We start from the raw sequence: 27,508 nt of genomic DNA on the forward strand, positions 1-27,508 counted from the left end.
TCTCTCTCTCTCTCTCTCTCTCTCTCTCTCTCTCTCTCACACACACACACACACACACACACACACACACACACACACAAAATCTCTCTCACACACACACAAAACAAAAAAAAACTTTTAAAAATATCATATCCACATCCTTCTCTTTCCTTGTTACTCTTTACCCAGACAATACTAGCAAATGGATTAAACCCAATCAATATTTTTGTAGTTAAATTGTCACTCTAACCTTTCTCTTAAAGCTATTATAATTTCTCAACCATGACACTAATTACAATACTTGATTAAAAGAAAAATTGGTAAGATAAGAATTCAGATTCCTCACTTTAAAACAAACAAAAGTGTTGGTTTGCTTTTCATCTGAATATAACAAGTTTCTTTTTATTCCATGCTATAAACCCCTTAATTTCCTTCTTTTACAATTCAATTTCAGACACCAATTCTTGAACCAACAAAGGGATATTCAACTTTGGAAGCTTTTGTACATTTGTTAAAATTAAATGGAGATTTCTTGGTTGGTGGCTTGGGACATCTGCAGAAAATATAGTCTTTAATGTGCAGATCCAAAGGTTACATTTTTATTCACCAAAATTTTTCCATACTGAAGCCCATAAGTCTATAATTAAAAGGGGGAGTGGGTAATTCTGCTAGAGATGATACACAATTATGTATCATTGTTTTGGAGGAAAACTTTAAAAATGACCCCAGAAAGCAGGTAAGCCAAAATCTCTTCAGAAAACTCAGATCAAACATGTAATACAAGCCAGGCACAATAGTACATGCCTGTAATCACAGCGGCTCGGGAGGTTGAGGCAGGAGGATCAAGAGTTAAGCAACTCAGTGAAACCCTGCCTAAATAAATAATACACAAAACAGGGCAGGGATGTAGCTCAGTGGTTGAGTGCCCCCGAGTTCAATACCCAGTACCAAAAATAAAAAATAAAAAAAACATGTAACACAAAAAGGCCTTCAGATCTCTTTATGAAAATAGATGAAGCTAAATTTGCTTTGAGTCTATACCCTATCGTCTACTGCTAAGCCTTTCCACACATCCTACTATAAATTCATTGGGTCTACACTGTCCTCTGTGACAAAGTATGCTGTACTCACATGAGCATAAAAAGATATCTAGGTTCCCATGGAAGACATTCAATTATTACAGTAGCAGACAATAGTGTTATCAAGACATTTACAAATTAGAGCTAGAAAAAATGGCATATGACAAGATATCTAAATGTGAGCACTTCTACAAATTTATGAAGACGGTTTCTAAAATAATGCACACTTTAAGAAAAAGAATAAGTTGGAAGGAAGACTAAATTGTTAACATCAGAACTTTCTTACCTGGCACTAACACAGTGAAATCTATTACAAATATAAAGTCTAAATCAATTAAGACAAAATGGAAATCTAATCTGAATTCAACAAAGTGCAAAAGAGTACTATTCTACTGGATCTGATTGCATATGGTCTACGATGGAAAAATTTCAAAGAGTGCTATTCAAAAGATTTACAAAGCACCTTTTCTCTAGGAAAAGAAAAGGGTTTATTAAGTTATAATGAATAAAAATTTCTAAAAAGCTAATCCTTTAAGTCTTCAGCTTTCATATGAGATCACTACCATATTTCTTCTATAAGTCTTAGCTGAAGCCAGTTGTCAAATTAATCTTTGTCTTCTGATAGCCTTAAATCTATTTTATTTTATACATAATGTTCTTTAGGGTATGCCATGAATTATGGGGATGGAATTAATGTACAAATTCCTTTTAATTAAAGAAAGATTAAAGGTGTTTAAATTAGCATTCAATGGCACTCAGATTCTGCACTACTACTGACTGATGCACATCAGTACTACTATAATTTCTAAAGTAGTTCCCTAAAATTATTTTCAAAGCAAATTTGTTTCAGTTGAGAGGTGTGAGAAATGAACTCTTTATCATCCTATTGTACACTTCTTGTGCTGAAAAGAAAATTTAATCTACATACAGGTCAATTTCCAGGTAATTGAAGCTTATCCCTTGGAGTATCAAATACAAAATATATATATTGAGAACTAAAAATCATCTTTTAAAAGAATTTTAGACACTCTCCTGCCTTCTTATACGTAATATTTTGAATGTAATTTAACCTTTTCTCATCTATGCAGGATCATGATTATCAACATACATTGTAAAAAAGATATCTCCCATAGATACTTCCTGAAATACAGTATCTATACCAAATTAAAAATTACTCTTAAGTTCTGCTTTTAATCATGTGGTCAACTTTCTCATTATTGAGAATGAATTTAATGCAAATACATGTCATCTATAGGCTAAGGTGCCAAATATCTCAATATTATGGAATCACCTATGAGACAGGGTAAATTTATAGCACAGGTTGCTCTACTGCAAATAAAGGGCAAGAGACATTGGTCCATAGCTGTTATAAGAACTATCTTCACTTTTCTTAAGTCTAGAATTATCAGTGGGAATCTTGACTGTGTTTCAGATAACTGAAATGCCTGAATAGAAAGAATGTGGAGTTAATATAGACAAATGGGAGAGGCAAGTTTACACATTTCTCAGAATGTATTCCCGTCAAGATACAGGACTATGTGCAAATTCCTTTCTCAAAATTACCACTTGAGAGAATGGAGCAATGACTACTATTGCCAAAAACAATACTCTGATGTTCTACAGTGGTAAGAGAAATTAAAACAGCAAGGGACTGGGGTACTAAAGATGGAGGGATTAAGAATGCCAGCCTGCAATAAAGTTCTGGGGCTCTACTCCAAGCCAATTATTTACTACCTGTGTGAACTCAAGTCACTGTCTCTATTAGTATAACCTTACTCATAAAGTGGGAATTACTTCCCTACTTCTTCAAAAGACTACTATTAAAATTAAAGTAAAACTCACTCTGTAACATGAAAAGCACTCTACCAATATGCTTTAAATGATCCACTCTGAAGCTCACTAACGATACGACAGACAGGACTGGCTGCATTTTAGCTTTTAAAGAAAACCTTGTGATTTTCAATTTATTCTCACCAAATAGGCTGTTACCTCAATACCCACAAACAAACTTACATCTTCCCTCAATTCATAAAGACAAGAAAATATAAATACAGGGGCTGGGGATGTGGCTCAAGCGGTAGCGCGCTTGCCTGGTATGCGTGCGGCCCGGGTTCGATCCTCAGCACCACATACAAACAAAGATGTTGTGTCTGCCGAAAACTAAAAAATAAATATTAAAAATTCTCTCTCTCTCTCTCTCTCTCTTAAGAAAAAAAGAAAATATAAATACATACAAATAGTGAAGGAAATGTATCCATAATTCAAGGTTTATTTGGGTTCAATGTGCAAAGTATCCAAACATCTTCTCCAGATATTTAAAGCTCTACAAAAGTAATCTGGAAAACACCTATTTCTATTATTGTCTAACTGGAAACAATTCACATGGTAGGTAACTAAGAACTCGCTCATCTTACTTATTTAAAGGCTGATGTTTTGGGATTTGTTGGTCCTTTTAAAGAAACTGCTCAAATTCTCTTGTCGCTTAAAATAATAGTTCCTTAAGTTTTCCACCCCTTAGCATCCTTTCTCTATACAATTTTCCATTTTCACCTCCAGCACAGTGCTAACAACTCATATTTGGTATGAACATTTACCAAGAAAAGTAAATTTCAAATGCCCTTCAAAATAATATGAACTACCTATGCAAGACATCAAACCATACCAGAAATAAAATGTACATTGATTCCCAAGTTTTCTCAGTTCATGGCATTTTTACTCTCCCAGTAATTTTTTAGAAGGTACTTCTAGACTCAAAGAAATAACAGCTCCAATTATTACATAATTATGTCCAAACATAAGTACAGATTAAGCATCCCTAATCCAAAACATGAAATCTGAAATGCTCCGACTAGAACTTTCTGAGTGCTTATATGAAATGTTGAAGCATTTCAGACTTCAGATTTTCAAATTAGGAATGCTCAACTAGAGCCAGGTGGGATGGCGCATGCCTGTAAGCCCACTGGCTGGGGAGTCTGACACAGGAGGATCCTGAGTTCAAAGCCAGCCTCAGCAATGACAAGGTTCATATATATATGAACTCCAATAAAACACTTCTGTTCTGGTCCAAAGCATTCAGATAAAGAATAATCAGCCTGTGTTTAAGCCCTAAAAACTTAGCATCTGTTGGGTACTACACTGCATATCAAACCTTGAAATTCAACTAAATACCACTATTCTCATTTACTTTCAACCAGTAATTGATTGAAGGCCAAAAAAAACCCAGTTCTGCAAATATATAACTTCATCAAAGGAATATAGTTACATAATGTTAAATTAACTATTTCAGCTAGTACTTAGTACAGTGTTCTATATATGTCACTATAATTCTCTCAAAAATTTAAAAGATTCCACAGTGCCCTTGTAAGTTTATCGCAGCAAATTTGGGGCTCCTGGCTTGAGAACCATACTTATTTATGCCTTATAAATTTCTAGTCCCCTGAGGAGCAATCCTTATGAATCTAGTCCACAGAACTATTACCTATTTTTAACTGGTTAATAAACTTAAGTTCTAAAATAAAAATACACAAGTCTTTTTAAATTAGGACTTCAGAGAAGAACTTACCTAAATCAAAATCGTACATACAGTAGGTCATCAGAATGTCATGAAGCAAAATCAACCCTGGATTATCTTGACCTTCATAAAATTTGTTTGTTCGATCTGTTCTGTTAACATCTTTTTCTAAAGAGGGAAATTATTACATATTTGAAAACCTCTCAAAAAACAGATTCTTATAAAGCTTATATCTTTATAAGTACAGAATTACTTGCTATTAATTTCACTTCTTGCCAAGTTTTACATAAAAAAAGAAAAATTCATCAAATTATATTTCAAATATGGAGTAAAGTGACATTTTGGAATATTGTTCAAAAAAAAGTTCACTTCTTCACAAATTTTTAAGTATTCTTCAGTTTTAATCTAAACATAGAAACATTTTATTTGCACAGTCAAAAATATTTTCAATGAATTAAAAGCAACACTAATAATTCACATTAGTTAGCAATAAAAATGCCCATCATTAATGCATGTGATAGGTAGTAGTACTTGAAAAAAATAATTTTTAAAAAGTTAGTATCCAATCAAGTGTAATCAGAAATTTATTTCATTCATGATTACTCCTTCATTATAAGAAGCATTATCAACTTTCTTGTTATGTTTCAAATTTATCTTTAGGAAAAATTGCTTCCATATTTTCATATACATACCATTCAGTTTAAATATTATAAGCAATTTTATAATTTTTAAAAAATTAAAATCCATACTTTGATGATGGAAATGAATTTCACATCATTAAAAACAGAAACCTTGAGCACATCCAAAAGTATCAACAATTCAATTCACCAATACTAATGCCTACTAAGTGCATTTTGTGAGACTACAACAAAAAAGGCATTCTCCAACTTGAATTTCTCAGAAAATCAGGAAGAAACAACAAACTCAAAATGATTTATTCCAAAATCAAGTCTGTTGTAAAGCTTTAATAATCCTCCCCCTATTAAACTAAATAATTTGAAAAACTTTCAAAACTCTTTACACAGAAATAGGATGGTATTTCACAATGAAGTAGAATCTAATAATAGATAGCATAAGTTTAGATTATACAAATATATTTTTTAAAAATTATTAGAACAATATTCCATCTTTCTGTTAAAATACATTTGTTTTTTAAAATACAAGCAGGTATCTATAGGATTATATACATACTTCTCAAACAAATAAGCAAAAAAGCTATACCAAAAAATTCATGCTATGAATATAAAATTTCAATTTAAAATGTCAAAATATTTCATTCTCATTTCACAGTTGACAAATAATTTTCTACTAATTAAAGCACAATTTACAATGACAAAATGCCAACACAGACTATCAGCCTTAGTGTATTTTAAACACAGTAAAAAGTTGTTCAGATCCTCATGAACTATCAGTATTTCTTTCTTCCTATGTAGATACGTAGTAATGACAAGCCAGGCAGAAATTGTAAAAGGGATCAAAAAATGATATATAAAAATGGTAATTTATAAGGTATCTGTAGAAGCAAAATGAGCACTTAAGTCAAGCCCTAGTGAAATCTAATTCTCCATGGAACTTGGTATACCTAAAAAAAAAAAAGTTTAAGAAAAACACAATCATGCTGGTTGACCCCACTTGGCATCACCAACCTCAAGTGAGCCTATAATGCTGTCTGGCAATCATGCACTATTTCCCTTGTCCATTCATTCTCCCAATTCATTTAACTACTTTACACCTCTTGTCAAGCCTCCACCTTCTCCCACATTTTACTCTCACATCTTGCCTCCGACCTCTGGGAAAATGTAAGCTACTCAAGGAGAACTTCCCAGATACCCACGATTCTAACCACAAAACTGCACATGAGTTTATACAGTCTCTGTTCTCTCCTATCACTATAATGAGTTTTGATGATTATGGCTAGGACCAGCCCCTCTTTTCTGTAGGAAATCCATTACCACTGGCTACCCAAGGACTGTAGCAATTCTTATGTAGTTCCTCTACTAATTTTATTTCCTCCTCCTCCTCCAGTTTCGTCAGTTCTTCTTCTCTACTGAACTATTCCCATAACATTCAACCATATGCCATTATTTCTTTTATCATCAAAAAACCTCTCTTATACTTCTCCCTCTTAACTACAGTCCATTTTCTCTCCTTGTTTAGAGCAAAACTTCAATGAGCTGTACTTATTGTCTCCAAGTCCTCTCCTTCTGGATTACCTCTAGGTTGTCACATCCACCAACCCACGAAAATTTTCCTTTAATCAAAATCTCCAATAACCTCAATATTTTTTGTAATGGTGAATCCAAATCTTCATCTTATATGACATCCTAGTCATACTTTCTTGAAATACAGTCTTTATTTGTCTTTTAAGATACCAAGATTTTGTTTTCTTTTCCTCTGGCTTTTTCTCAGTTTCCTTTGCTCCTAATTTTTCCTCGGTTTATACCTCTTCTTTTCTAAATATATTACTCCCTTGGGAATTTTATCTAGTTTTCCAATTCATAGTTTCATGAAGTCTCATACCATATATATATTAATGACCCCTAAATTTATCTCTAGCCCTTTTCTCTCTTCTGACTTCCTCCTAGTTAGATGTGGACATCCAAGAAGCATCTCAAAATTAGTGTCCAAAACTGAATTCCAAACATTCTCTTCCAAACTTTCTTCTCTCATAACTTTTCCCATTTTAGTAAAACAGCACTTCCATTTCTCCAGATGTTCCCCTAAAAACTTTAGAATCATCCTTTAATCTTTGTCTTCCTGTCTGACACTGATATATTAGTTAAACCTTCAAAATACATTTAGAAACAAATATTCAGTTTTCCCACCCAACTCATTCTACTTCCCAGCCCAACCTTACTCCATTCTAGCCACACTGGTCTCCTTGTTCTTCTTCAAACATGCAGAGGTCAGGAGCCTAGAATGCCTTTTACCCAGATAGCTGCATAGCATATACCCACTTCTTCAAGCCTCTAGTCAAACCTTCCCCCCTTAACTGCTAGCCCCCCAGACCAAGCAAACATCATCTCTCACCTGGACAATAGCAATAGCCTCAAATGATCTTTCTCCTTCCACCTTTGCCACTCTACACTTAATCTCCAGACAGTTAAATCATTGTCACTATTCTGCTCAAAACCCTTAATTGGGGGCTGGGAATATAGCTCAGTTGGTAGAGTGCTTGCCTTGCATGCACAAGGCCCTGGGTTCAATCCTCAGCACCACCAAAAAAACAAACAAACAAACAAACAAAAAAAAACACCTTAATTGGCTTCTTATCTCACCCAGAATAAAAGCTGAAGTCTTTACAATAGCAATGCTCTACATAGATCTATATCTAATCCTCTACCATTACTCTCTGATTTCATCAGTTTCTATATTCCATCCCAACTCATCCCAGTCACACTTGTCTCCATTCTATACCCTCAAACATGTAAAAACATTCTGGGATGGAAACAAGTCTAAGACAAGTTGATCCTTTCTGCTTAGGATGCCTTTTACCTATATACCAATCTGCATCACTTACCTCTCCCCTTTTACAAGTTTCTACTCAATATTCAATATCAGTATCTCAATAAAAGCATTCTATAATTGCCCACGCTGCAACTGCAACATCACACACAAGCTACCTAACCTCTTCCTTGCCTTATTTTTCTATTCAGCACTTACCACTAACATACCACGTTACTTACTGATCTTGTTTACTGTCTGTTCCCCACAGGAATGGAAGCTCCTTGAGGGCAAGAATTTTGCCTGTTTTGTTCACTGATGAATCCCCAATGCCTAGAGGAGAGCCTAGTACATAACAGGCACTAAGTAAATTTAATTGAATGAATGAATGTAGGAATGCTTAAAATAATCAATGTGATTTTAAAAGATGCCCTGGTGATTCTGATGTGCAAAGTTAGAAAACAGTGAAATAAAGACAAGGGTCCCTGGGCTCTCTAATTGTCTCTCTTAATCCTAGGTAATATATTTCATGGATATTAATAATACCCAAATTTATATCTCCTATCAGACCACTTCAGACTATGTGATTAGCTCTTAACATTTCATATGTATGTTTTAACTTAAGGGGTGAAATACTTTTATTAGGTGAAAACACCTAATTAAATTTCCCCATACCTCATATCTTAAATTCCACCCCATATTTAATACAATAAAAAATCTTATCAATTATATCACCAAAATAGGACATGAATCCTTCTATTTCTATATATCTCTGCTACCACCATCTCTTGCATAGATACCTGCCTCCTAGTAACTGGAGTGCCTATTCCTACCCTTACCTTTATACAACCCATTTCCTCAGAGCAGTAAAAAATGATTTTAAAATATAAATAAGATACCCTAACTTAAAATGCTGCAATAGTTTATCATATTTGAACATGCCAGTTTCTCATCATAATTCACATGGTCTACAGGCTACTGTACAGTTTTGCTTTTAATATATTTTCTTTAGTTGTAGTTGGACACGATTCCTTTATTTTATTAATTTTTTTTTTTATGTGGTGCTGAGGATCGAACCCAGCGTCTTGCACATACTAGGCAAGCATTCTACCGCTGCGCTATGATGCCAGCCCCAGTTTTGCTCTTAATAAGATTAATTAAAACCTCCCAAAAAGCTTTTGGCAAACTGTTATGGTTTAAATATGCAATATCCTCCAAGAGCTCATTTGTTAGAAAATGTAAAATTTTTCAGGTGAAATGACTGGATTATGAACCTTGACCTAATTGGTGGATTAATCTACTGATAACATATTAACCAAGTGGCAAATGTAGGCAGGTAGGATGTGGCTAGAAGAAATTGGTCACTAAAGATGTGGCTTTGGGGTTTATGTCTTGTCCCCACTGAGTTGAACATGCCTCTGCTTCCTTGTTGCCATGTCCAGAGCTGCATCCTTCTGCCACATCCTTCCACCATAATGTTCCTGTTCTGCCTCACCACGGGCCCAGAGCTATGGAGTTGGTCATCTGGGGACTCAGACTTACCAACTGTGAGCCAAATAAACATTTCCTCCCCTAATGGTTCCCGTCAGGTCTTCTGGTCACAGCAATAAAAAAAATAAATGCTCTCAAAAAATGTTTTTTAGAAAAAGTATTACAGAAAAAGAATTTTAAAACTAACCTGTTATATTTATACTAATAGCATAGTATAGTTAAAAGGACATTTAATTAAGAATTAGGTTTGACTATAAGTCTAGAATGTGGAACTACATGAATAGATGGCTTTAAAAAATTCACTAATCTTCTCTGGACTTCAATTTTATTATCTGCTAAAAATAAGAAAACTACTAAAATACATCTCAATTCAAATTATGCTATGGAGATTTAAAATATCTGGATATTTCTACCAGTCTCCTGGAAAGAATGCGAATAGGACACAATAAAAAGTTGAGAAGATGACAGTCAACATCAAAGGTACTTGATATAAAAGAAAGAGAATATGTCATGTAGGGGAAAAAAGATTCAAAATAGTGAATCAGTTAACCTCTAAGATCCCTTCCAGGTTAAATATTTTATGTCCAAGCAAGGGAAAAAAATATCCATTACCATTTTTTCTACTGAAAATGGAAACAGGGAGTTTTATTTGGAAACTTTAGATAACTCCCTTTCTCAGGACCTCCAACCTTTTGCCCTAATAGAGGAGGGATACAGTTTATTCTGTTATAGGTACTAAATCACTGGTATGTTGGGCTTTCCACTATAATTGAGAGAATTTTTCTTGGAAGAGAGGTGGTGGCAACACATCCCTATATACCAGTGATGCTATGGTTTTCCAAAGCCAATATAAAAGTTTCAAATCTAAGTTCCACTAATATCCAAAGTCACCCTAAAATTACAGAAAAACCATATGATAATACAGTAAATATTAAAATTGGGCTCAAACTTAACCATGTGACCTTAGACAAATCATTTATGCTTTCGATTCTCCCATTTTCTCATTTGTAAAGTAGATATTATGAACTGAGGCAGACAACAGACTTGTAAGGTACATAACAGAAACTATGTATCCTTCAATAATTGATACCAACCTGGTCTTTATCATAAAAGCAAGAAAACTCAGTAATGAGTATCTAGACACAGGCTAATACTTTTATGATAAAATTCTATCAATCACCTCTTAAGAGAATAGTTATTCCCTATCAAATATTCTATTTTCAAATACAAAAATTTACTACTTAAGTTATTTACCTAATTAAAAAATAAAATGTATACATTCTTAGAGAAGGTCCAGACAGATATAAATCAAAGTTATTGACCATGATTATCTCTGAGAGACAGAAACAAAACTAATTTTTATTTTCTTCTTTTACTCATGTTTAGTTTCTAATTTTCTATAATAAACACAAATCACTTTCATAGTAAAGAAAAACTAAAGTTTTTAAAAATGAAATCAACTCAACAAGCAAATAAAGCTAAACAATCTTTTTTTATTCCCATTTTGAAAATGAAAATTGAGTACCTCAGCACTTATAATGACTGAATTCATGTCTATTGGATGAGAAAAATCAAGAGCTTTATAATACAAGTCCCAATGTACTTTGCAATTTTGATTCTTTTGAACCTTGAAACTGAACCATCTTTGCTTCTTTAATTTTATCAAGACTTCAATGTAAACCCCTCTCCTACATTTCCAAAGTTAAGAAAAATTACCGATAAGACTTCTATAATCTCTTAACCTCGAGTTTCTCTTCTCTTGTTCCTCGCTGACAGACTTCCACTGTAGTTTCATCCTGAAGTATTCATCACTATAGAAAACAATTTTATACCAAAAAAAAACTATTTGAAAACTTTTCTTTTAACATTGCTTAATTGGGTTTTTCTATAAATAGTACAGCAAAGCATTTATGATGTTTAGTGGGATGGTAACTCATAAATATGACAGTGAAATTTTGCTTTACGTTATGGTAAATGAATGAAAACAACCAAAAAATAACCTCATACATGTCACAAAGTTTATGTGATAAAGTTAGGCTACATGCTAGAATAACTTTAGGTACACTTTTAAAAACATCCCAATTCTTAAAATTATACATAAAGTTATTCTAGTCATTAAAATTATTTAACCACTAAAGTTTCTGAATAATTTTAAATGTGATTTTTTAATGTGATATAAGAGTTCCATTTTCCAACCAGTCTATTGTAGAAATTTGTTAATGTAAAAATATTTCAGAAGTACTGGGATTGGTAGAGATTTTGAAAACGCCCCAAAGGATAGAAGTAGCTTTAAGTCAAAGGATAGACTGACAATGGGGAACAAGAAATATACCTGCAAAATATACTCTTTTCAGTATAAAAAATAACTTAAAACAGTAACATTCTTCTAAAAGAATTATCAGTATGTTATAGAGTATCATGAAAATAATTTAAAGGTAACTAACCTAAATAGTAAACATACTTATCTCATGAGTTTTTTTTTTTTATATAATTTCAGAATAAATTATATAACTGAGTCAAAATGAACAAGATACATTTTTAAATGCAGGTCTAAATAATTATCTTTAAAGTACGCAAAAAGCTTGTACACAAGGTTGGAACAAGAGGACCTGAATTTTTCTATCACACTCACCTTTTACATACTCACCGATATACAATGAGGTCCTTCTAACTGTTTCTAGTTAGAAATAATTATAGTGCTCATAATTTTTAAGTTAAAATAATAAAAATGAAATTATTTTCCTATTTTTCTAGTCTATTTCAAATTCTCATTTACAAACTCTAAGCTAATTTGTATGGTTAAGTTACAGAAATTTCTTTGATAAACAAAGACCAGTACTTACGTTTTTTGCTTTTGTAATTGAGTCCTTTCATCCTTGGTACTTTCCCAAGGAAAATATCCCAGAAGAAATTTCCATGCTTGCTTTCTCAATGAATGGCTAAGACCCTGAAGAAAGCATGTACATTAAATTAGCAAAAAATAAACAGCAATAGTGTAAGTTCACAAAACTGGCAAGAAAATAAATAAGAAAACTAGTATTTAAGAGGTAGTTTTAGCTGGGCGCAGTGCCACATGCCTTTCATATCAGAACTCAAGAGGCTGAGGCAGGAGAATCATATATCTGAGGCCAGCCTGGGCAACTTGATGAGGCCTTAAGCAACTTAGCAAGACTCTGCCTCACATACAGAATGGAGAGCCAGGCATGATAGCACATGCCTATAATCCTAGCAACTTGGGAGGCTGAGGCAGGAGGATCACAAGCTCAAGGCTGGCTTAGCAACTAGCAAAGCTCTAATCAACACAGAGAGAACCTGTCTCAAAATAAAAAATAAAAAGAGCTGGGGACATACTTAATGGTAAAATGCCTCTGGGTTCAATTTCCAGTACTGGGGGGAAAAAAAGGTAGTTTTATACATAAAAATAGTTCAATTCAGTGAATACTATTTTCTTTTTCACTTCAAGAATCTGAAGGTGTAAGAAGCTGCTAGAAAGTTTACAACAATGCAGAGTACATAGTAGACTATATAGTGAACAGTGGGGCTAATGAGTTTTTCTAAGCCCAAAATTACTGGATAAGGCAAATGCTACTGAGGTACATGCCTCCTTCACAAAACCCATAAAACTTCAACTAAGGAAGAATATCTGCCCCTAGGTTTAAGGGGTAGTTATCTCCATACTTGACCCCCAGGGACATAATAAGTACTTTGCTCTGTCCCTCTCAATCCAGAAATCATAAGGTATCATTCAAAGAAATAATTCATTCTTCCCCTTAAAAAAAAACTAACAACAAATACCTCAATACTTGCAGTATATAATATAATCAATATTAGAGTTTTTAAATTACCCCTCTAAATATCATCTGCTTCATATTATCTACATTTAAAATTCTTCCTTCAGAATCAATGTTCTTAGACCACTCTTCCAGTGATACTGGCTCTCTCCTTTGAACAACAGGTCGTTCTCCCAAGTCAATCTAAAATAAGTAATAAGAGTACTTCTTTAACAAGTTAGATTAAATCAAGGTATACAGAAACATTATTTTTCAAACTTGAGTTCTCTTTCCTTATTTTCTAGTGTTTAGTCCATGGATTATAAATTAGCATTAAATACATTTTCCGCCTCTTACTATACAAATAACTGTGTTACAAATTCAGAGATACGAAATCCCTTAGATTAAAAACATTTTTCATTTAAGAAAAAAATTTCTTTGCTATTTTGGGATTCAGTTATGTAAATACAGAACATTCAACATATAAACTCTGTGAGACCTTTCAAATCAAGTAGTATGCTACATTGTTTTAAAAAATTTTTAAAAGGAGAAATTTTTGTATTAACCATGTCTTAAAATTAGCTCTTCTTGGGGCTGGAGTTGTAGCTCAGTGGCAGAGCACTTCCCTAGCATCTGTGAAGCACTGGGTTCGATCCTCAGCATCACATATAAATAAATAAAAAATAAAGGTACATCAACAACTAAAAACTATTTTTAAAAAAATTAGCTCTGGGGTTGGGGTGCCTAGCATGTGTGAGGCACTGGGTTCGATTCTCAGCAGCACATATAAACAAATAAATTCATAAGTGCCATCAATAACTAATAAAAATTTTTTAAAAATTAGCTCTTCTTCCAAACTAAAGTTTGTATTTGTCAAAACTGATTCATAGCCAGGCAACACCTGTAATCCCAGCAGCTCAGGAGGCTGAGACAGGAGGATCACAAGTTCAAAACCAGCCTCAGCAAAAAGCAAGGTGTTAAGCAACTCAGTAAGACCCTGTCTCTACATACAATACAAAATAGGGCTAGGTATGTGGCTCAGTGGTCAAGTGCCCCTGAATTCAATCCCTGGATGCCCCCCTCCAAAAAAAAACAAACAACAACAAAAAAAAAACTGACTCATAACCCATTAGTTTCACTTGACATTTTCTAGCTCTTTTTTTTAAATTCAATTAACAGATGTTGGTAATTTAAAAATATCAATTCCAAGATAAAACCTTTAATTAAGCATAACTTGGATATTTAAAATTTTCTTTCTATAAGTCTAGAATTATAACAAATTAAAAATTCTTGTTAAGCATATATTAAGATGTACTATTAATAGGGCCAAAAAACCATTTGACTTAAAAAATAAAAGACTCACATGAAAAGAAAAACCGGAGTGTGTCTCTGATGCCTCCCAAGAAAACACAAATCAGGAACAGAACTAAGAGGCAATATGCAAAGCTCACCAATCACTTACTCCTATTCACTTAATAAAACAACCTGTTCACAATTATTAAAAGGTAATCAAAATACTGTCATATATAACTAAAAAAACAAAAAGATTTTCTTTTAAATTAAAAAAAAAAAAAAAAAAAAAGGTAATCAAAGAGCTAGACATGGTGGTGCAGGCTTATAATCCCAGCAACTCAGGAGGCAGGGGAGGAGGATTGCAAGTTCAAAGCCAGCTTCAGCAATTTAGCAAGACCTTGAGCAACTTAGGGAGACCCTATTTCAAAATAAAAAGGGCTGGGGATGTAGCTCAGTGGTAAAATCCCCTAACAGGGGAAAAAAAGTAATAAAAGAAAAAAGAGTAACAACACTAAAGAAGAGAAAGTGTTAAACGGAAAACAATCAAGAATATGGTGGAAGACAAGTGTTAATTGTCAGAAATGTTAGCAAAAAGCTGTAAAAACAAGTTAGGGGAAAGAGGCAGATGTCACTAATATTGAGTTTTCATTTCTACAGCATTCAGTGCACATACTCCCATTAAAATAATAAGACTGTATTAAATGTAAATCTCCACTCACTCTTGTAATGACTTCAAATCCTGGTTCTTCTTGTTGATTTATTTTTAGGCCTGGAATAGCATCACTAAGAAAATCTGCCATTTCTGAAGGTGGTCGTTGGTGTGTAGAGGGATCACTGCCTCTTAAACTATCGAAAATGTAGTTTGTCACTTTGGAAAATCCTACCATAGTTGCTGTGTAAGGATCCTTTTTAATTTTCTATGTAACAGGAAGCAAAATATCGGCATTATTCATTCAAACAAAGAGTAATAATATCCCCCACTATAGGACAAAAAGCAAAGCTTTTTTAAAGAGGAAAAATCAGAACTAAAATAAAGTGTTCTAAGATTATCTTAATTTTTTTCTTCGAAGAAAAATTTAAATTTTCTAAGCCAACCTTTCATTTGGTCAAAATAGCATAATAAACAGCAAGTGAATCTACTGATTAAATTACAGATAAACAAATGATTTGCAGGCTTCATCTAATCTGCATATATCAGAAATATATGCAGTGCTTACTTTCCAGTGGTGAATGACCCACAACAGCTTTCTTCTGTCTAGCAGTCTTGCCTTTACAAAAAAAAAATACATATATATATATATATTCCTTGAAGTGTGTGCTACCACCTAGCACAAAATTTGACAGGTATATTTAGAAGCTCAGTATTTAAATAGTAGCTGACATTTTAACCCAATTATAGTGATAGTAAAAAATCATACCAGTAAGAATAATTTGTTCTAGGACAATGCTGTCCGAGAAAACAGTAGAAAAAGCCTTTTGCTGTTAAGTCCGAGGGTTACTTCTGAAACATATGCTGCTTGTTCATTCAAGTTTAGCAAAATATTTATTAAGTAACTGATTATTTCATAATAAGAAAAGCTGTCCCCTCACTTTTTATTTTAAACAATTCTAGCTTCCTATCCTCCTTCCTAAAAAGCTCCCTCTCATTAATTAATTAATCTCATTAATTTTTATATCTTCAAAACCAAAGAAATATATTTCAGTGCCTGAAATATGTGTTCAAACATCTGTTAAATAAATAAGTGCATAAACGAATAAGTAACCATCTCATTAGTTCACATAGTAATCTGAGTGAAATTCAGCCGTGCTAAGTGCACAATTTTAGCCAAATGCAAGAACATGCTAAAATACTTTTAGAGAATTAGATTATCATGACCCCAAAATAACCTATGTAAATGAAAAATAAAAATTCAAACCAGATTCTCCCTAAATTGATCATTTATGAATTCAAATTTGTTTACTTTTTGACTCTTAACCAATGAACACTGTAATGAAAATCTACTGATATCCAATTTTAGTATTATGATAAAGGGAAAATTTTGTGTTAAGAGTAAATAATAACCAAGGAAGCTTCTAGGACTTGCAAATAATATGGATCATATTACTATTTCTATAAAATTACAGAGTATAGTTCCATAAAGATTTACACACACAAGTCTCATTTCTGAATATTCTCTGAGAAGGTAAAAGGTAGAATATATATAAAATATTGAGTCAAATTAATTAATACAAGATCAACTTAAGAAACATACTTGTATTAAACCATATGCTGGTTCATCAAGAAGATTTTCAAAAGACTGTGAAAGACTTTTATTCGGACAATTCACAAGAAGTGTTCTTTTATCCTGTGGAGATCTGTAATGAAAAGGGGATTTATAAAAACTTCTAGCATACTACATCAACACTGCCTGCACAATTACTAATGCATAGTTACTTTTCCTAGCAAAAGAAAAACTTAACATCCAGTTCTAGAAGTTTCCCAAATAGTCTAGCAAATATTTAATAACTATGTTAAATGAGTTCTCAACTACATAATAAATTAGCAAATACTAAATTAACAAATTGTATACAAAAATTAATAAGTACATTTTTATTCTAGGCAAAGCTAAGATGTTTAAATTGTAATGAACCCAAATTCTTGTTTAGAATTATAGGAGAAAAGTTTTTTAAAAATGTCTGCCTTTATTATCATAAAAATTAAAAAGCCAAACAACTGTATATGATCTGAACTATACAGAAAAATGTCTTTTTTTGAAATGGTTCCCAATTTCATTCCACAGTTTGGTAAGTAGTACTGCTTTACAACGTTTTAAAAATACAGATACATAGTTATTTGGTAAAGATCATTAATCATGCCAACCACAGTTATCAATACACACATATGAACATATTTAACAAGATTATTATATATTATTTACGTAACAGTATATTTTTAGTTTTCTTGCTTATTGAAATTCTGAAAGTCTCTCTCCACACTTGTTAGTAATTACACAATAAATAACATGCTTTCCAACTAGACATCTAATTTCAAGTAATGAGACTAATTATCCAATCTTTTTTCTATTACATATAGTAAGTTTTTATACTTAGGTTGTAATAAACATATAACTTTTGTGTTTAAAATCAAAATTAAATGTGCTATTTTACTGCTGTTAACACCTCTAGGTTATTATAAATGTTCAAGATAAGATCTTTAATAACAGTTATCTCTTCTCAATTCTAACACAACAGGACGTAACAAGAATGCTACAGAGAATATGAAATCCAAAACAAGATCTTATTCTTACACAGCCAGAAACAACACTGAATCTGTAGAAACAATAGCAGCTAATAAGCCCAGTGATTTTTTAAAAGAAACTGAGGTTATTCTTTGACATGGGGAAAATGTAGTTGAAAACACTCAATTTTCATCAAACATATTTTCCTAAAATTTTGGGGGATAGTGGGTATGATGGAGATTTATAAATTCTCACGAAGCATTTTTTTTTTAAATGCTAGGCCAACTTTGTTTTTGGTTATAACACTAATGGACCTTTATTTATTCATTTATTTATATGCAGTGCTGAGCATCAAACCCAGTGCCTCTCACATGCTAGACAAGTGCTCTACCAACTGAGCCACACAATTCCAGCCTAGACCAACTTTTAAATGTAGCTCAGAAAACAAAAGAAATTAATACAAGAACATTTTTTTTCTTAGTGCAGCACTATTAGTACTGTGGATATTTTGTTTCTAACAATAAATTACATCAAATTATTTCTTTAAAATACTAATTAGAAAGTGGTCATGAAAGTCAATAAAACACTGCCCATCATGGGTGGGGGGAGGGGATGATGGCCAAAAAACATGCAACCTTTGGTTATCTGAGCTCAGATAACTCTATGGCTCCGTAACAACTAAAGTGGTCACTAAACTGAAGATGGGAAGAAAAAAACTGACTGACCAACAAGCAACCCCAAAAACTACTTAAAAGGAAATATTTTGTTTTTTATACCTAATTCTGTAATGATAGGTGGAGGAACCATATGAGAAAGAGAAATAAGAAGAAATTTAAGACCTGATTGTCCTGAAGGAATCAACAAAACATTAAAACGTCAGTCAAGGGACAAGCAGTGTAGTGCTAGGCAACTATACACTCCAAAAGGGGGACGACTGCCCTTATAATATTATTACAATGTTTCTAATTACTAGGTTATCACAACACTATTTTAATCTACAAATGTGTATTCTGGGAAGCTGATCTTTTATGCCAACATTATTCAAAATTTTCAAACTCACTGCAACAGTAAGATAAACTTTTAATGATAAAAAAAAAAAAAAAAAACTTTTAATGATGCTAGTATCATCAATTCTATTAAAACCCACTAACAAGCTTAAAGAAAACCATAGTCTAATATTACAACAGAAGCATATCTCCCGGAAACTCTGCAGTGCATCCCAGGCTTTGGAATGAGTATCTAATCAAAGACCTGAAGATAAATTTAGAAACTATAAGTAGAACAATGTTTGTATGCTGAGATGAAGTAGCAAATTTATATTGCTATTAAGAATGCCTAATATGGGGCTGGGAATATAGCTCAGTGGGTAGAGGCTTGTCTCACATGCACAAGGCCCTGGGTTCAATCCCTAGCACACACACACACAAAAAAAGGAATGTGTAATATGTAACGCTAAANTTAATAGTAAGAGGAAAAGAAATTAGACAGCCTTCCTCTGCAAAAGATATCAGTAGGATGAGGCTTAAATGTGACTGCAAGCTGGAATCAGATACAGAGGCTTAAAAGCTACTAATTTCCAAATCTTACCTCAGACAAAGTAAGGCAGTATCGTTAAGGACAGTATCTCTAGACATTAACATTTTAAATAATGCTTTCCAAAATGATTATAATGTACAGACAGGGTTAAAAAAAAAAAACAGGTAAACAGACAGGTAAAAACTAACCAGCAGCAGATTGGAGAAGAATTAACTCATACAATGTGATATAGTTTAAAACTAAAGTACATAAACTACTGAAAAAGCCTACAATTATGACCAGTGTCCTGACTGTGCAAAAAACAAAAAATAAATAAATAAACGAAAATAAAGGCATGCTATCTAGTCTACAAACTAAAAAAGCCAAAAAAAAAAAAAAAAAAACACCACCAAACAGATATCTACTCTAATTCTCTTGGTTTTCAATTCTGAAAAAGATGGGAAGGATGACCCCATGCACAGACTGGCTAGCATCCTAATGAAACTGAAACCAAGTGTTTCCTCAACTACTATTCTTTGTAGTTTCTTCAACTGTCTTTAACCACAAAAAGATGACTCTGGGAATATCATTTTGCTTAGGATAACTGCTCTAGGGACAGGAAATGAGACTTCCCATGCTGATACACCTCATAAAACAAAAAGTTGAGGATAATATTTGGAAGTTTTCATTTCTTTGAACTTTAAAATGTGAGAATTCTATTTACTTGGATCATAACTAACAAAAACAAAGGCCTTCAAATTTTTTTCTTTGCAAACTTCATCACTAGCTCTGCATGATGTGGCGCAAAAGCTAAGGGAACCAGGTTGCTCAATTAAATTAATTGTAATGACAGGAACACATTAGCCTCAGAAGCTATTAATTGAGGTGCTCCATTTTTTTTAATATACTGGTGACCATTTGAAGAACCTTTATTCTACTTGAACTCGTGTAATCTCTGGTGAACTATAAAACATAATATAATGAGCATAATTTGTGATAGGAAAGGGAATAGGCAACACTTATTTTCAACCCAGAGGAGAAAGAGGTGCCATGAAGATAAAAATATTAGATGTACTATTCTTACACATTTCAGACCATTTGTGGGCAAAAAGTAAACTGCCCCCATATTGTCACAGGAAAATATACAAAGGAATAATGGTTGACATTAGGGAATAGTTTTTGAAATTATCACTTCAGACAACTATCCCCTCCCTCAAGGATAGTCAAATCCTGGTGGGCCATAAACTTAATAATTGAGCTCAAAGAGGAGAAAAAAATACACACACACACACACACACACACACACATATATGTATGTATGTATGTATGTGTATATATATACAGAGAGAAAAAGAGAGAGAGATTAACCTCTTCTATCTTTTCTCTTTTACTAGATCATTAAAATTTGTATTTAATCACTTACGCTCACCTCTCATTCTACTTTATCCTCCCTCAGTTGATTTCATTCTCACCTGTTTCAATTACTACTATACACAAAACTACATATTATCCTGTATTCTTTTGTACTATGTATGTCTTATTCAGAGTATTTACTACAGTTTTACATTTGTTTAATTGATGTTTGTCTTTCCCACAATACTACAAAGTCCATGAAGGAAGAAACCATATCTTTTTGATTACTGCTATTTTTTCTAGCATGTAACACTGTTACATCTAAGAAACAGCAGCCCCTCAAAAAAAAGGGAACGAAAAGAGAAAAATATGTAGGAAAGAACATCAATTCCATAGCTTCATGTTTCCAAATGAAAATAAGCACTTTTAAAGAAACTCTCCTTCCTGAGATCAGCAGAGAGCAAGGTGCAGGCTTGTCATAACCCTTTCTGCTTTCTGCATGTTCTCTCGTGGGGTGGGCCTCTCTGTCAACAGAGAACATGTTTTTTGGCATGTTCTCATTCTCATGGCAAATGATCTGTCCTTGCTAGGGATGCCTAGGGTAGTCAGAAGTGACAATAACTGAGTAAGTTCAAAATTAATTTGAGATGCCAGGAGTGGTGGCACATGCCTGTAATGCCAGTGACTTGGAGAGTGAGGCAGAAGAATCACAATTTCAAAGTCAGCCTCAACAACTTAGCAAGGCCCTAAGCAACTTAGAACCTGTCTCAAAATAAAAAATAAAAAGGGCTAAGGATCAAGATATAAAATTAACACCCATAAATCAATTGATATACCAATGATGAATCAGATGAAAGAGAAATTAGGAAACCTATCCTATTCACAAATAGCCTCAGGAAAAAAAAATACTTGGGAATTAATCTAACAAAAGAAATGAAAGACCTCTACAATGAAAATTACACAACACTAAAGAAAGAAATTGAAGAAGACCTTAGAAGATGGAAAGATATCCATGCTCTTGGATAGGCAGAATTAATATTGTCAAAATGGCCATACTACCAAAAGCACTATACAGACTTAATAGAATTATTATTAAAATTCCAATGACGTTCTTCATAGAAACAGGAAAGACAGTCATGAATTTCATTTGGGAAAACAAGAGGCCCAGAATAGCCAAAGCAATCCTCAGTGAAAAGAGGCATCACAATACCGGACCTTAAATTATACTACACAGCTATAACAACAAAACGGCATGGAACTGACACCAAAACACGCAAGGGAACAGAAGACACAGAGACAAAACCACATATATACAGTTATCTCATACTAGACAAAGATGCCATAATGACATACATTGGAGAAAAGACAGCCTCTTCAACAAATGGTGCTGGGAAAACTGGAAATCCATATGTAGTAGAATGAAACTGAACCCCTGTCTCTCAACCTGCACAAAACTCAACTCAAAGTGGATCAAGACCTAGGAATTAGACCAAAGACCCTGTGTCTACTAGAAGAAAAAGTCTGCCCAACTTGCCATCATGTCAGCTTAGGATCTGACTTCCTTAACAAGACTCCTAAAATGCAAGAAATAAAATCAAGAATCAATAAATGGGATGGTATCAAACTAAAAGGCTTCTTCATAGCAAAGGAAATAATCAAGAACGTGGACAGACAGCAAACAGAATGGGAGAAAATCTTTGCCACTTGCACATCAGATAGAGCATTAATCTCCAGGAAATATAAAGAACTCAAAAAATAACACCAAAACCCCCAAGTACCCCAATAAATAAATGGGCAAAGAAACTGAACAGGCACTTCACAGAAGAAGAAATATAACTGGTCAACAAATATATGAAAAAATGTTCTCTAGCAATTAGAGAAATGGAAATCAAAAACTACACTGAGATTCCATCTCACTCTGTCTAGTCAGAATGGCAGTTATCAAGAATACAAGCAACAATAAATGTTAGCAAGAATGCGGGGGGAAAGGTACACTCATACATTGTTAATAGGACTGCAAATTGATGCAACCACTCTGGAAAGCAGTATGGAAATTACAGAGAAAACTTGGAATTTAACCACCATTTGACCTGTTATCCCACTCCTTGGTTTATTCCCAAAGGACTTAAGATCAGCATACTACAGGGATGCACCTACATCAATGTTTATAGCAGCTCCATTCACAATAGCTAAGCTATGGAACCAACCTAGGTGCCCTTCAACAGAAGAATGGACACAGAAAATGTGGTGCATATATACACAAGAGAATATTACTCAGCCATAAAAAAAAATAACTTTAGGACTTTTGCTAGTAAATGGATGGAACTGGAAACTGTCATGATAAATTAAATAAGCCAATCCTCAAAAAACAAAGGTCAAGTGTTCTCTCTGATATGCAGATGCTAACACACAATGTGGGGGTGGTGAAGTTTACTGGATTAGACAAAGGGGGATGAAAGGAAAGGTGGGGATGAGAACAGGAAAGACAGCAGAATGAATCGGACATAACTTTCCTATGTTCATATCTAAATATATGACCACTGTAACTATATCATGTTCAACCATAAGAATAAAATCCTAATTAGAATAAGTTATACTCCATGTACGCATGTCAAAATACACTCTACTATCATGCATATCTAAAATAAACAAATGAAGAAGTTTTTTATTTTTTAAAAAAAAGAAAAGAAATGGAATTGGGGGAGGGGAGGGCTGAGGATATGATTCAAAATCCTGGGTTCAATCCCTGGTACCAAAAAAAAATTTTTTTTAATTAATTTGAGGTGAATTATGAGGCTACATACTTAAGACTCACTAATAATAGTATTTTTATCACCACTTCTGCTTCTTCTATTTACTTCTCATTTATACAAACTCAGAAACAGAAACTAAGCTCACTACCTCATTAAAACGCTACCAACACATATTCAAGGTATACATACCCCTATAACTGTCTATGTGATTGACACTGTCCTTAAATCTATCAAGGACAGAAAATTCTACCTCCTGAATTTAATATGCCTGCCTCCTAATTTCCTTATAGAGTCATCCAAACCTACAATTTATTCCTCACAATAATCCTTTTAAAATCATATATCCAATTGATAATTACCATGACATCTATTCATTCAACTTTTACTGTGCATTTACCTATAAGTAACCAGCACTGTGGCTAGGAAGGGGGGGGGATAAAAACAAGATGCAATACCTGTCCTTCTGAAACTTACATTCCATAACAGAATGCAAAAGAAGTAAATAGACAAAATTATTTTATGATCTTAATTGACATGAAGGAAGCAAACAAAAAAAAAAGATAGGAGAAATTTATTAGATGGTGAAAGAGTGATCTAAAAAAGTCCCTCTGAGGAAATACTAAACTGAGACCTGAGATCAGAAAGGAATTTTGATGAAGAAAGAAACTCACGCCAGAAATTTTTTTTTTATGGCTGAGTAATATTCTCTTGTGTATATATACCACATTTTCTTTGTGCATTCTTCTGTTGAAGAGCACCTAGGTTGGTTTCATAGCTTAGCTATTGTGAATTGACCAAAAGATCTTTTCCAGGCAAAAGAAAGAGCATGTGTAAAGGACTTTAAGATACAAAAGAATTTAAGGGATTTTAGGAACTACAAAAAAACCATGTGATAAGAACACAGCAAAGAATGGTTAAAGATGAGATTTAAGATAAAAAACAAAGCAAAGATAGAGCAGGCCCTTGTTGACCATCATAAAAAGTTCAGAATTATATTTACTGTTGCACAAAGACTTTTCTTCAAGTTAAATTCCCATATCCCTCAAGTATCTTCCAAACACCATTGTGATCCTTTTCCTTACACTGGTTATCTCCACAGTGCAGAATAGTTAGTCCAGCACATTTAAAATGCAGTACAGGGCTGGGATTGTGGCTCAGCGGTAGAGCGCTAGCCTAGCGCGGGCAGGACCCGGGTTCGGTCCTCAGCACCACATATAAATAAAGGCATTGTGTTGTGTCCATCTACACCTAAAAAATAAATAAATATTTAAAAAAATAAAAGCAGTACTTAAAACTAAGCCTGCTTCTCTAAAGTATGATCTTACCAGTAAAGAGTAAGATTCCTCACCTTAGATAATATGCTTTAATTAACAGTCTCAGATCAAATGAGCTCTTGTAAGTTATATCACAACACATTTATTGAGTTTACTACAGTGCTAAATGCCTCCACAGTCTCTAATGCTGCTGCTCAATCAACTGCCATGACCACCTGCTCCAATCATGACATTGCCTCTCCTGAAATCTACTTTAACTTCTCAATGGTAACCTATTCACAGCTTCTCTCTTGAAAATTAAAACCAACATACCACCAACCAAGCCTGACTTTCTTATCTTAATGGTATCAAACAGCATGCTTAGTGCCATTCAGAGGTTAAAGAAAGAAACTCAGGCCAGGAGCTATACAATCAAATTTGCTGGGCTACTCCCATCCTTACATAATCTAAATCTAGTCAAGGTGCTATTAAACTCTACTATAAAGCGAAGAATTATTAATGGAGTTAACAATCATCTACTGCAGTACTCACAAGCCAAAAACCTCAATTTCTCCCTTCTCAATTTGATTTGTGATCTAACCAACCACAAAGTCTAGTCCTAAATATTTCTCCAATACTTCTACCTTGCCTGCCACTCTCCTTGTTCCAGCCACCTTAATCTCATCTGGATGAATGGAACCTGCTATCATGACTTAACAAAATCCTTTGTGCTCTGGTTCTTACACATATCTCTGGCCTTATATGTAACTTCAGTACTTTTCTTTTCCCCCCACTTTGCAGACCTGTAATACCGAACTACTTTGTTCTGTGATTACATCATGCTTTTGCTCTCCCTCTACTAAAGCATTCCTCCCTCTAAACTTTCACACTAATGATTCACTATTTTTTCAGATCTCAATTTAGATGCTACTGCTTCCAGAAAATCTTCTTTGATCCTCACTTCCCAATATAAATTATGTATCCCTTCTTTAATCCTGGGAGCTCCCAAAAGTACCCTGCAGTTCTTCCCTCTTAGTTCTCGAGTTTTAATTGCCATTTACTTGTTGGCATCCTTCACAAGAACATACATTCTCAGAGACTGAGTAACACACCTGTTTTGTTCATTCTCAGTGTCAAGCAAATAGCATAGTGCTTGAGAAGAAACAGACACGCCCCACCCCACCCCCAAGAAAAAATTGTTGAGAATGAGACCAAGAAAGCGTATGTCCAGGTATATAAATAAGACAAGATTTTTGAAAAATGAGAAGGCTTTGTTTTCCAATTTACAAATAATTTTTCAAAAGACACAGGCTTGCCTGACTTAAAAGTTCCAACATTACAAATAAAGTTGCATTTTAACAGAAAATAGAAAGGTAAATTAGTAAATATATAATTCATAAATTACTAACACATAATTCATTCAAACAATAATATTTTTAAGTATATTTCTTTAGTTGTAGATGGACACAATGACTTTATTTTATTTATTTATTTTTATGTGGTGCTAAGAATCGAACCCAGTGCCTCACATGTGCTAGGCGAGCACTCTACTACTGAGCCACTACCCCAGCCCTCCAACATAATAATATTGAATTAGTCTTTTCTTTAAAACACTAATAATGTGAAAATATGTCAGACTGAAATCACTAAAATGGTAAAAACTTTTATTTGATCATTGATCCAAAGTCAATACCCCAAAATAAAGTTGTTCAAGCCCTCATATACACATAGGGCACTGAGGCCCAATGACATGTGAAACTAGCTTACTTTGGGGTTAATACAACAATCCAGTTTCAATAAGTAGAAAATAATTTGATACTTACTCACACAATACCACATATTTTTCAAGAGATTCAATCAGTAGTTTGCTATCTCCTTGATGAAAGTGCAGAGCAGGGAGTACGACATCATCCTTTAGTTGGAATACCAAATACGACCAGCCCATACCTTCTTTGTTTTGCTTGATTGATTTCAGGTCTGTCAAACTGAACAGGAATGACCATTTGCTTTTCCCATTTCTATGACTCGGAGCATCTTAAAAACAAGAAAGTAGGGCAAAATATTTTGTTCACCTTTTTAAATGTACTGAGAGTGCTCTTCATGACTGCCTAAGAGAAATCTGTTAAACTCAGGCAATCATATTCATTCATGTTTCTATGGTTTCCATTTGTATTGGAAATGGCAACATAATGTTTTCCTAAAAAGAATTATTTTTAAAATAACTACCCTGACACAAATAAATCCAAAAAATGTTATCCCTATGTAAAATATAAGCTTTGCCCCAAAATGACCATGACTTTGAAGCAGGCTGGCTCAATTCAAATTGCAGGTCTATCATCTTACTAACTGAATAATCTGCGGCAAATAACTGAATCTCTTTGAGCCACAGTTTCTTTTTTTTTTTTTTTTTTTAAGAGAGAAAGAGAATTTTTTATTTTATTTATTTTTTAATTTTTATTGTTGGTTGTTCAAAACATTACATAGTTCTTGACATATCATATTTCACACTTTGATTCAAGTGGGTTATGAACTCCCATTTTTACCCTGGATACAGATTGCAGAATCACATCGGTTACACATCCACTGATTTACATATTGCCATACTAGTGTCTGTTGTATTCTGCTGCCTTTCCTATCCTCTACTACAATTTTTTTTTAAATATTTATTTTTTAGTTTTCGGTAGACACAACATCTTTATTTTTTATTTTTATGTGGTGCTGAGGATCGTACCCAGCGCCCTGCACATGCCAGACCGGCACACTACCGCTTGAGCCACATCCCTAGCCCCAAGCCACAGTTTCTTTAGCTATGAAATGGAGATAATTATAGTTACCTTCCAATACTATCC

At 33.6% G+C, this 27,508-nt stretch overlaps 1 protein-coding gene and 1 non-coding gene across 5 annotated transcripts in view; one reads left to right on the forward strand and one right to left on the reverse strand.

Moving 5' to 3' along the window:
• The window catches only part of Tbc1d15 (TBC1 domain family member 15), a 61,912-nt gene that overhangs the window by 9,491 nt on the left and 24,913 nt on the right, over positions 1-27,508 (reverse strand). The window contains exons 5-12 of one of the 4 annotated variants that reach the window (XM_015482995.2): positions 26,483-26,693; positions 16,820-16,922; positions 15,785-15,835; positions 15,287-15,484; positions 13,350-13,478; positions 12,348-12,451; positions 11,221-11,315; positions 4,621-4,737 (exon numbers count right to left, since the gene is read on the reverse strand). In XM_015482995.2, coding sequence (XP_015338481.1) covers positions 4,621-4,737; positions 11,221-11,315; positions 12,348-12,451; positions 13,350-13,478; positions 15,287-15,484; positions 15,785-15,835; positions 16,820-16,922; positions 26,483-26,693 — 1,008 coding nt within the window. The remainder of the gene's footprint in view (positions 1-4,620; positions 4,738-11,220; positions 11,316-12,347; positions 12,452-13,349; positions 13,479-15,286; positions 15,485-15,784; positions 15,836-16,819; positions 16,923-26,482; positions 26,694-27,508) is intronic. The other 3 variants (XM_048804994.1, XM_015482996.2, XM_048805000.1) reach the window with 3 other exon arrangements.
• On the forward strand, positions 20,069-20,210 carry LOC125618228. Its single transcript, XR_007349486.1, has one exon. It is a non-coding gene; the product is annotated as a small nucleolar RNA SNORA66 (small nucleolar RNA).

Source organism: Marmota marmota, unplaced genomic scaffold, assembly GCF_001458135.2.
Source record: "Marmota marmota marmota unplaced genomic scaffold, marMar, whole genome shotgun sequence".
NCBI classification, from domain to species: domain Eukaryota; kingdom Metazoa; phylum Chordata; class Mammalia; order Rodentia; family Sciuridae; genus Marmota; species Marmota marmota.